At 43.7% G+C, this 12,060-nt stretch overlaps 1 protein-coding gene across 9 annotated transcripts in view; it reads left to right on the top strand.

Moving 5' to 3' along the window:
• FGGY (FGGY carbohydrate kinase domain containing) overlaps nucleotides 1-12,060 on the top strand; it is a 456,511-nt gene that overhangs the window by 253,217 nt on the left and 191,234 nt on the right. For all 9 annotated transcript variants that reach the window (XM_066269069.1, XM_066269063.1, XM_066269065.1 and 6 more), the window contains one exon: nucleotides 8,434-8,537. In XM_066269069.1, the coding sequence (XP_066125166.1) occupies nucleotides 8,434-8,537 (104 nt within the window). The remainder of the gene's footprint in view (nucleotides 1-8,433; nucleotides 8,538-12,060) is intronic.

The following is a 12,060-nucleotide window of genomic DNA, read 5'->3' as shown; positions in this document are numbered from 1 at the left end:
AAACTGATGATTGATGCTTCTCATCTCTCTCCATTCCTGCCCTATCTATCTCTCTCTCTGTAAAAAAAAAAAAAATAGAAATGACAAATGCTATCACCCAGTTGAACTGCAGTATGAATGGCACTATGTGTCATTGTGGCTTTTAGAGATACATACTGCTCATAGTTTCTCCTCAGTAATGTTTAAAATGTCAGCCTGGATTGTTAGTACTTCCTTGTACATCATCTTTCTTATTCCTCTGGGCCCCCCATTATTCTGTCATCAGTGTATACTCAAGGACACAAAACAGATCTTCCAGTCAGTTTACGTAAGCCCAAATAGCTCTGGCATAGCACGCACCACGCTGAAAGGGAGGGCCTGAACTGTCATGCCAGCCCCTGCTATTAACACCAACGATGAGAGTTGTCAGTAGCAACAACAATGGCAAAAATCTGTTAAGTAAACTATAATCCAGGCACTGTTCTACTCAATCTTCACAACAGCCCTCTCACCTTCATACTGTCATCATGCCAATTGGATAGGTCAGGGAACTGAGGCACAGGAAGCTTAAATGAGTTGCCAAATTTGCCAACTTAAAATCAAGCAGTCCAGTTCTAGAGCCCTGACTAGTTCAAATATCTAGTAAAAGTCTTTCACAGCTCATTTAGACAATGACCTTCCCTGTTCTCTTTCTGGCTCTGGGGAGGGTGGAATGTCGGGGGGGGGGGATGGTGACAGTGTCAATGTGTATAAAATTTCTTTGTAGATTTATCACAGAGGATTTTTTTTTTTTTAGGTAAACCTACTTTAGGATTTAGATTGGATGAATTCTGACCCACATTTTTTTCAAAGCCAACTTGATGCTTTGTCAAACACTAGGGTCACAAAAATCTTTTCAGCTGTTTCACTCCCCTTCATTTGCTGGGTTTGAGATGAACCCTGTGGGCTTGCTTTAGTGGAATTTTAACAGTAAATCCTGAAAGTGATCCGAATTTAGCTATGCTCGTCTGTGAATGCTTAGAATTCTTGTAAGTAGTTGAAAAGAAAGGAATTAGGTTCTGTAGTCTCCATGAGATTTTTGAGTTAGGTAGATCTGCATTTAACACCTTCTTTCCCCCGTCTAGCTCTGAGCACCTGGAACAAGTTACTTGAAAAACTGGTCTTATTTTCCCTATTAGTAAAAGAGTGTGGTAATAACTACCTCTCAAAATTGTTATAAGAATTGAATACAATAGTATTTGCAAAGTGTGAGGCACAAGGCAATCATTCAATAATCACAAGGCTCTTAGGACCTTAACTCTTAACCAGTGACTTTGACAATTCTCAACAAGTTGTGTTGGGCTTCAGTGATTTTACTATTACCCATGAATTGTCAGTCAAAGCTCTCTAGTATCTTTCACCATTAGTCATAGTTAAGACATGGAGCAGTTGTCCATGATTAAATCTGCTGCCTTTATATAGAAAATGGCTTGTGCTTTACAAGGATGTGTCTTGTGCTATACACATTCATTCATTTATTAAACAACAACAAAAATTGTGCTCAGTGTCAAGACCTGCCCTGTCCTTGGTTTGCTCCTAGTCTAGTAGATTGAGACAGCCATTTAAACAAGTAACTGACAGATACAGTGAAAGAACCTGCACAGGGTCAGATGGTAAAGTACAGAGGAAAGAAGCTCTGTAGGTGTTCCCTAGCCGGGCTGCCTGGAAAGACAGGGGAAGAAATGGTCGGGAAAAGCTTCTGATAGAAAGGCTAAGTCTTTAAAATACAGCCCATGTTCCCGGGGTCGGTTGTCAGGGGGTGGAGTGGATTGTAGGAAGACTCTTTAGCCTGAACAAATGCTCAGTGGTGTGGTTGAGGCAGGCACACTCAGAATTAAGAGGGCTTTATACTTGTGTCAAGCTCTTCTGTAGGTCCTGGATTTAAGAGCCCTCATTTATTGAGTACTGGTATGTTCCACACACATTAATGTCTGTGCAGCAATTCTGTAAGGCAAGTGTTGTCATCCAGAATCTTCAGATATAGACATTGGGGTTCTCGAGATCAAGGCATTTGCTTAAGGGCATGTAAATGAGATTTCATCCTAAATCTGAGGACAACAGTAATAGTAAAAATAATCAAGACAGCAAGGCTTCATATATTGTAGTTCTAGTTCTAGTTGTATTCTAACCTGCAGTGAACAATATAGTATAGTATCCACTAGCCACTTGTGGCTATTAAATGAGTTAAAATGGAATGAAATTGAAAATTTACTTCAGTTGCACTGGCCACATTTCAGGTGCTCACTTGCCACATGTGCCTGATGACTACTGTTGTGGACAGTGCAAACACAGAACATTTTTATCATCTCAGAATGTTCTGTTGGATAGCACTGATCTAAGCACTGTACATATATTAACACATCTGATCCTTGTAACAATCCTAGGAGGAGGGTGCTATTATTCAAATTATACATATGTAGAAACAGGCATAAACAAAATAAGAGATTTAACCAAAGTCACATGATAAATGAGTGCATGTTTGGGTTTTTTTCCCACTGATTTTACAGAGAGACAGGAAGCGATGGGGAAGAGAGAGAGAGAGCACCACCAACTTGTTCCACTTAGTTGTTCCATTTTAGTTGTGCACTCATTGGTTGCTTCTTGTATGTGCTCTCACCGGGGAATCAAACCTGTCACCTTGGCGCTGGGATGGTGCTCTATTCACTGAGCCACTCGGCCAAGGCCAATGAGTCCATGTTTTTAAGTACAACATTATAATGCCACTCCATACACTATATTCCATGTAAGAATATGCATACTAATCAAAAGATAAAATTCAGGGTCTTCTTGTATCTAGATTGGTCTTTGGGTCTTTGGTCATCTGCAGAGAAAATGTCTTCAGCATCATTCTTACCTTTTCCAGAGCTTTCAATTATTGGTGCGGGCTTTGCATATGAGAAGCTGATTGTCTCCAGAGAGCCTCTTCCTTAGGAGCCCTGGAAGCCTCTTAGCCAGTTTAGTCAAGCAACTCATTCGATGGAATTTTTGAGTTCTTAATTTCTCCAAATGGTCCAGCAGTCTTAGGTCATGTTCAAAAACCCTCCTCATCCCTGATTTTCTTCAGAGATGTCTGAGTTGGTTGTTTTTGAAGGTTCCAGCATATATAGCAGACTTTTGTTTTTCAAACATCGGGGAACAACTTCAGACTATGAAACTAAAAACCCTAGTGGGCCCCTCTGCCTCTGAGTAGCTAAATAAACTTGACTAAGTTACTTCACCTCTCTGAAATTCAGATTCTTCCACTGTGATCTGGAAATACAGGAACACATATCACAGGACTTTCTAAACGCTAAAGGAAGGACACAGTGTTTGAGGATGCTTCGTAAGCTATAAAGTACTTTTTATAGCTATAAAGTATAAGATAATTATAACGCAAATGCTAGCACTCGGGACGTTTCTCTCCTATACAACCCTGTCAAGTTTTCAAAGCAGTTGTGGCTTGATAAATTACAGGATAACCTCCTCTTAATCATAACATTTGCAAAGTCTTTTTTCTTTTACATAAATGTAGTAGATATTCAATAAATGTTTGGCTGGAAGGATGGATGGTTAGTAAGTAGCTGGAGGAGAGGGAGGGAGACAGCAGAGGGTAAATCAGAGTTTGTGAAGTTTTCATTTTTCCTTCTTAATTTTGTTTTAAAACATATTCCTTGATATGAGCTATGTTCTTGTGAATGTTGAAGGGTAGGAGTCGTTAAATAAGAGGTCCTGAATTGATTCATCCGCTCAGTAAGCTTGTCTTTTCTGCTATTTGCTTTTCTCATTGAATGAAAATCCATTGAGCAACTACCGTCAGCTGAGTATTGTGCAAGCTTCAGGGAAAACACATTTGAATATCTCACTATTTTTGTGTGTGTTTGTGGCCTATTTCTTCAGCTGCTGGTTTTTCCCTTTAAGGTTTCTGCAGGATGCTGAATAAACTGACACTTGTGTAGTCATGTGAAGGGGGCAGCAGTGTTGAGGGCTGTGCTTGTCAAAATCTCATCCTGTGAATTGTTTCCTGATGTTACATGTGCAGCCCATGATCCCTCCATGGATTGTGAAATGTGTTTATTCAGAGAGGAGAAAGTTACTCCTGCCCTTTGTTGCATTCTCTGTTCGGGGCCTTTTTACTCAGGGATGGCAACTCCAAGCTCTCTGTGGCCAAAGGGACAGTGAGATATGTCAGCTCACAGAGTCATGTGGTCTCATGGTGGGCATCAGCTCTGCACTGCCGTTGAATTGAGTGGACAGTAGGCAGAGAGTAGAGAACCTCGCTGGAGGGGGAACTGGATGTGCCTGCCTCTCGCTGGCGGTGTGAGCCTCACCCGAGGTTATCTAAGTCTCCACCGAGAGACGAGAATGGAGGATCTTAGGAGGCACTAATTCTGCCCCACTCTTTCCAGGAAGGGGACACTTTACCTGGTGTTTTATTTTTTATTTTATTTTATTTTTTTTTACCTGGTGTTTTAGAAGAAGCACTGTGTATACTGTGTACTCACTGGCTGGGGAATGACCCACATTCGCAGTCCATTCTCACTGTGAGTGTGAGGGAACAGTTCAGACTTTCAGGTAGTTTGTAGCAGAATTGGGGTAAAAACTCAGATTTTCTAACTCTACACCCATGGTGCCTACTAATGTTCCATGGTAACTGATACTTCCAAATATATTTCCTTTATATAAGACAATTCTAGCATCATAAAGTGAAGGAGTCTAGAAAGAACATGGGCTTTGGGATCAGATAGGACAAGGTCAAATCCTGGTCGAATCCTGCTTTTTATATCCGTGTGACCTTGGACAAGGTACTCTGAGTCTTTGCATCTCCATCTGTTGAAGGGGAGGAAGACTATTTATGTTTTATGGATGTTGTAAAGATTAAATGAGATAATATTTAAACTACTTAGCATAGTACCCAGCCTATTTAGATATCGGATATGTTTGCTAGAAAAGAAGAAATATAACTGCCTCTTACAAAAGAGTTAAGGTGATACTGATGGTGGTGATGATGATGATGAGGAGGAGGAGGAGGAGGGTGGTGAGGGTCATGGTGGGATTAGTAATGGTGACATAGCTACCATTAAGCAAACTTTAATTTTTAAACATTTCCTCAGTATCAAAGCAACTATATGATATTATTTATTTTCTTTATTCTATACAAGTTCTTTCTCTAATTTTTTTTCTTTCTCATTATAACATACTAGTTCTCAGATTCTAAGCCTTAATATATCAACAATGAATCTGCTGACTGGAGAGAAAGAAAAATATTTCCCACACATTTCTTTTTTCCCATTTTTAACCCCCTTCAGGATTGAATGACCCTGTAAGTTACACTTTGCTGTATTTATTATATACATGGAACCGATAAATGTGGTTCTTCATCAGAAAGGCCTTGAACTTATTTATAACACCTTCAGCCAGCAGTGACCAACCTCTTTTCTGTTAAGGATCTCAGGATCAATATCTTTATTTATATATTTTAAAAAAAAATTTTACTGAATTTATTAGGGTGACACTAGTTAACATAATCAGGATCAATATCTTTAAGTCCCCAGTCTTTCGAGATAAACAGATAAGTAAACATCAGCCACCTGACTGTTTTCATCTTGGAGAAAAACCCAGGAACCAGCAGTTTGGAATCAGATAACTTGGTGGGACTCCCATTCCGGCTTTCTCAGCTGTGTGACCCTGGTGAAGTTACTTCTCATTTCTCAGCTTTGGTTTCCTCACCCGTAAAATGAGGACGATAAGAGTACCAGTCACATTAGATGATTGTGAGAATAAAACAAGACATTTACAGAGAGAACATGCAAAAAGAGCTCAATTAAAGTGAGTTTCTATCTAGGGTTTCGTCCTGTTCAGGAGTTCTTGTGCCCTTGATTGAGAACTGTGTCATTCAGGGTCCACCCTGAAAAACGTAAACCACTCTAAATATGTAACAAAGAGGGAATTTAATATTTGAAATAGTGTCCCTGATAATGGGGGAGCTAAGAAGCGCTGAAGTCCCTGTAAGCAAACCAGAGTTCAGCAGAATGAAAGCTGCTACTACCCCTAGGCTGGAGGGACAAAGGGTTCTGATGTTACCAGAATCCAGGGGTGGTAGACATCAGCAGATGTGGGAGTCCTGGTGGCCTGGTCAGCAGAGCTGAAGATGCAGAGGAGAAGTAGCCACCAGAGTGAGAAGATGGGGTGAAAGAGACAAACTCTGCCTTTCCACTGCCTTTGGCCCTCAGATCTGCTGGCCGACCTTGGCTGACGTGGCGTCCGCAGAGGCAGCCCCACAGTGCTGAGCAGAGCAGGGGACTTGGTGAAAGCTGGTAGACCTGGAACTCTGACAGGCTCAGTCGCAGACCTTACTACTGTGGTAACAGACACAGAAAGTTTGAAAGAGTCTTACTTCCCCCTGCTGCTGGGCCTCTGCACAATAGCACAGGTTCACAAATGGCAGTGCTTGGGAAGGTCGATTTTGGAAAAAGCGTTGGAAAAACCTAGAAAGTTGTCAGAATGTAAGAAGCCTTTTTAGTGGCCCCCAGATCCCGCTTTCTGGAAAGGACTGCTTGCTGAGCAGACAATGCCTTTAATATCTGGGGATTTTTGATCAGAGAAAACAGCCCGGCCCACCTCTCACCTCCAGACCTCACCATAGTCAAACCTCCTTGGGAAATGTCCTCGAACCCATATAGATAAGCTTAGCTGCCCTTGTGTCTCTTCCTGTTACATACTGATCCCTGCATTAAAATGTTCTAGGTGGTGGTCTTTCCCCCTCCCTCTGACTCTGAGCCCCAGTACAGGGACCTGTCTTTATCCGTGCAACCCCAAGCATTCATACTTTGACTTCCTGCTGTGTGCTAGCAATTGTGGTGGAGTCTGGGCTGCTGAGTGGGGGTGACACTACCAGCTTCCTGCAGCGTTTATAATAAAAGGAGAGGCAGAGGGTGTGTGACTTTTTAAAAGTACTGGTGTCTTGTGTGCTAGGGAAGTCCAAGAGTACATGAGAATAATAAACAGGGAGACTCCATTTTTCCTAGAGGATCAGGGAAGCCTGCTGAGGAAGTAACATTGAGTTAGGAATAAAGAGGAGTTAGCTATGCCCTGGGCAGTGGCTCAGTGGCTAGAGTGTCAGACTGGTATATGGATGTCCTGGGTTTGATTCCCAGTCAGGGCACACAGGAGAAGCAACCATCTCCTCCTTCCTTCCTCCCTCTCCCCTTTCTCTCCCTCTTCCCCTCCTACAACCAGTAGCTAAATTGGTTTGAGTGTGGCCCTGGGTTTTGAGGATAGCTCTGTTGGATCACATCAGCTTCAGGCACTAAAAATGACTCAGTACTCGAGCATTGGCCCCAGATTGGTTGCCGGGTGGATCCTGGTCAGGGCGCATGCGGGAGTCTGCCTCACTATAAAAAAGAAAAAAAAGGAGTCAGATGAGCAGAGAAGTTGGGAAATGACATTTCAGGATTTCAGTCAAGGGGAGAGCAAATGCAAAAGTCTTGAGAGGGAAAGCACATTGAGTATTGGAGATGGAGAGCAAGAGTAGCATTGCTTGGAGCAGAGGAGGTCAGCAGGCGCTGATCTCTCCTGTGTCACAGTCTGTGTCCTCCCCTGTGCACTTTTCACCTCCCACCTGTGTTATAGCTAGGAATGTTTGCAGGTTTGTGGCTCCCAACACATACCTACTTACATTTTTGTGCATAGAAGGTACTTGTTGGATATATGAATAAATGGCGGACAATTCTAGACCCTAACAGTCTCTAAATCTCTTGTCACATTTGTAACTTTGCTTGCTCAGCAAGTATCTAGGAATACAATCCATATGGAGAAGCCTAAGTTTATACCATTTATGGGAAACTCTCTGCTATTGGGCATTCTTTTAGCAGAATCTCATTGTCCACCACCCTACCCTTCACTCTGCGAGTTCTGCAGTAAGCAGCGGTAAGAATGGTGACTTAGAGATGCCAAAAAGATTGGATCATCAGACCATTCTGTTGCCTTCCTTGAGATTGAAATCTGATGTATTAAAACCAGATTCCATTCTTCTCTGCTCCTTACCAGCAGTGTGACCTTGGACAGGTCGTTCAACCTTACACGTGCCTTTGTTTCTCTACTGATGTGTGTGTGACATTGATAAGATAAAATGAGACTGTACATATAAATATTCAGCACAGTGCCTGATATTGATTAAGCACAACCTCACTGATCCCTGTTGCCTTTATTATTCTAAGTTCATTTATTGTTGTTATTACAATGTTAGATGCCCTACATTCACCAGAGAAAAGCAGAAACAGAACAGGGTTTCTAGTTTTCTCTTTTGGTTTCTATTTGAGACTGGCCTACACATGGAATGCTTGCTTTCACCGTGTTGTTTGGCTATAAAAAACAAGTGTTTTATGCTTGTTTTTTATTATTTTAAGAGGATTTTGTTTTGTTTTTGCTTTCTCACAGGAGTGATTGGAGCAGATGTGAGGGGGCATGGCCTTGCCTGTGAGCGACAGCCAGTGACATCACGGCTGGCTGTCATCTGTGGAACATCTTCTTGTCACATGGGGGTGAGTCTGCCAGCCTGGGGGTGGAGGCGCACTCAGGGGAGGGCAGCCCCGGGGAGATCTGAGCTGCCGGCCCTTCTGCCCCCTCGGCTCCTTCTCTTCTCTTCCTGCCACCCATGCTCTGTCTAGCCGGAAGCCCAGCTCTCCCTCCAACAAACAGCCTTGCTCAGATTTGCCAGATCTTCTTTTCGGGGGCCCAGATTCTTAAAAAGTATGAAAAGGGTTGAGTCTTCCTTTAACAGCACCCTAGCCAGAGAGCCGAGGCGGCGTGAGGGGTGAAATCGAATCCAAAGATGACAGCGCCTCGCTCCTAGACTGCTCTTGCCCTGATGGGTAGCTGAGCGCTCTCTGCAGAGGGGCGTCTGTTTTCCTTGGCCGCCGAGCTCCCTCTCAATCAATATAAATCTATCTCTTTGGGAGCGGCCTGATGATCTATAGAATTAGGCTGCATATCATGGCTTCAAAAGAACACTGATAAGCAATTTTCACTTTGTTAATTCTTCTCCATGAATTAGTGGGAAGGCTTTCTCCAAGATTGCAGTTAAAATTTAGTGCCTGCCCTGAAATTTATATCTTTTTTAAATGCATGAGTCTGAAAGCATTCCATTTCGATAAGTACCCATTTCTACCATATTTTTATTTAAAAGTCATTACCCTGTTACACTTAGATGGACGCCCCCTTGGATTTTTCCCAGATGAGTGAAATAGCAGGGAGCGTTGGGGAGGAGGAGGAAGGCAGATGGGGGAGGGGCAGGGAGATGAGCCAGTGTCGGGGTGGGATGCAGTCCCTGGCAGGCGCTCTGAACTGTGAAGGGAATCATGGGCGATGAGAAACTATGTTTAATAACTGTAGGGATCAGTGAGCCTTTTTCACAGTGAAATATTTTGTTTGAGTAAATATTGATACATTTACTTATTTACTGATCCTCTGCTCTTGTGTCTGGGGCGGTGCTAAACCTTGGGGAAAAAAGGATGACACAGGGTCTCTCATTGATGAGATTGAATTATACCAGGTATTAGAAAGCAAGACCCCAAAATCTAGGTTTAAGATGAACTTCTGATACTGAGCATCAGTTATGTGCCAGGCATTGTGCAAGGTGTTCTCACACACAGCTTCCCATTTCATTGAGATGGTGGAGCCAGCCTGATTGGTTTCTAATCCTAGTCCTTCCACTTACTGAGTATGGCCCCTGGGTAAGGCAGTGAATCCCTGTGGGCCTCAGATTCTTCATCTGCACAATATGGAGAGTTATAGTACATGTCTCATAGTGTTGGGAGGATGAAATGAGGTTACGTAATGTGCTTCACATAAAGTAAGCACTTCGCATGGGTTAGCTCTTGATCACTGGCACTAGTGTTGGTGGCAGAAAGGAGGCAATGACTGACTCTGCCTGGGAGGGTCCAGGCTTAGGGACATCTTCCTGAGGGAACATTTGTGTTGTGCTGCACTTTTTTTTTTTCTGACAGAGTCAGAGAGAGAGATAGAGAGAGGAACAAATAGGGACAGACAGACAGGAAGGGAGAGAGATAAGAAGCATCAATTCTTCGTTGCGGCACCTTAGGTGTTCATTGATTGCTTTCTCATATGCACCTCGGCTGAGGGGCTCCAGCAGAGTGAGTGGCCCCTTGCTTAAGCCAACGACCTTTGGGCTCAAGCCACTGGCCATGGGGTCATGTCTATGATCCCAAGCTCAAACAGGCAACCTCAGAGTTTCGAATGTGAGTCCTCTGCATCCCAGTTCGATAGTCCATCCACTGCGCCACCACCTGGTCAAGCATCTGTTGTGCTGAACTTTAAGGACATAGAGTTCCTTGATCTCTGCCTACCAAAAAAAGAAAAGAAAAGAAAAGAAAAGAAAAGAAAAGAAAAGAAAAGAAAAGAAAAGAGGAAGGAAGGAAGGAAGGAAGGAAGGAAGGAAGGAAGGAAGGAAGGAAGGAAGGAAGGAAGGAAGGAAGGAAGGAAGGAAAGTTTTCCCTTTTTTTGTTCCTTTGGACAAAGTCTGAAATGGTTCTTCTTTAAGTGAATTTGAAACCCCAGCCTCTTTCTGCCCCTGAGCAGCCCTATTGTGAGGCCTCTCTCTTGTGGAAGAGAGAGCTACAGAGGCCTCGGACCACCTCACACAGGAGCTGCCACTAGGGCAGCCAGCCCTTCTTCTCCTTGACATGAGTGTATGCTTGATGACTTGTCTTCACCAGACACCGACTTAAACTTATTTCCGTCACCTGCCCCTTTCGCCGGGCCACGTTTCCTCCAGCTTCTGTGAAGTCTGAGTTTCGGGCATCTTTACTCCACCCAGTTCAGATTTCTGAGCAGAAGCCAATCCAGAGAATGGGAGTGACTCTGACATTCCTGCTTCTCGGTCTCCTTTTCTCTTAGTTGGGATGATACTTTTCTTAAATTATCTACTTTCCAAATTAGGCAACTCAGGCATAGAGAAGTCCAGTCGTTTTCCCGAGGCCGCAAAACCATTGAGCTGGAGCCGAGAACTCAGACCTAGCTCCGTCTGATTCCCGAGTGCTTCCTCCCTGGTGCCTGACTTTTGTGCAAGATCCTGATGTGCCAGGGAGACAGCATGGGCTTCGGAGTCATCAGATGTGGGTTCGAGCATCTGCTTGTGCACTTTTTGGGCCCTGCAAGTTAAGATGAGTTACTCAATTTCTCTGAGCCTCAGAATCTTCCTCCACACCACATGGGGGGTGATGATGCCAGTCCCACAGGGTTGCTGGATGACATGAAGTATGTACCTACATACCTATTACATCACAGACACTCAGAATGATGGGATTCTTGTGACACTTTCCTAGTGACATAAAAGGCTCACACGAAGCAACTGTTTGGGCTTTACCGAGTTTGATGGGCAGCTGCAGTTGGTTGCAATGAAGAATGAGGGCCATAAAATGCCAGTTTATTATGGTCATGTTGTGCTGGAAATAAAGCCCCCACCCCCACCCCGCTTTGTACTTGGGAGTGGGAAGGGACCTTCTGGGCCAAAGGGATTAATCATCAGCTTTAATGTTATGTGGTGAGGGCGAGACTGTGGTCATGCTGGCATCGGAAAGTACCTTTGATCTCGCTCAGGTGCTGGGCGCCCAGCGAGCCAGCAACAATAACACCTTTGTGAGGTCTAGGAGAGGTGCAGGTCTGAGGAAACACTCCCAGGGAAACTCAAGGACCCCCTTTGTTGTGGTTCTGGCAAATAAAACCACCAACTGTCAGGAAAAATTCACCGAACAGAACACAGGGACCAGAGGAGACTGTGGCCTTTTGAAAAATGTGGTTCTCAATCTGGTCTGAAGAATTCTCTTTCTTCCTTTCTGCTACTGCTGATGCTTCTTTTTTTAAAATATTTTTTTATTTATTCATGTTAGAGGAGAGAGAGACAGACAGAAAGGAGGAGCAGAATGCATCAACTCCCATATGTGCCTTGACCAGGCAAACCCAGGGTTTTGAACCGACGACCTCAGTGTTTCCAGATCAACACTTTATCCACTGCACCACCACAGGTCAGGCAGTTGCTGATGCTTC

This window comes from Saccopteryx bilineata, chromosome 3 (genome assembly GCF_036850765.1).
Source record: "Saccopteryx bilineata isolate mSacBil1 chromosome 3, mSacBil1_pri_phased_curated, whole genome shotgun sequence".
Lineage (NCBI taxonomy): Eukaryota > Metazoa > Chordata > Mammalia > Chiroptera > Emballonuridae > Saccopteryx > Saccopteryx bilineata.
This window is presented reverse-complemented; position numbering and strand designations above follow the sequence as displayed.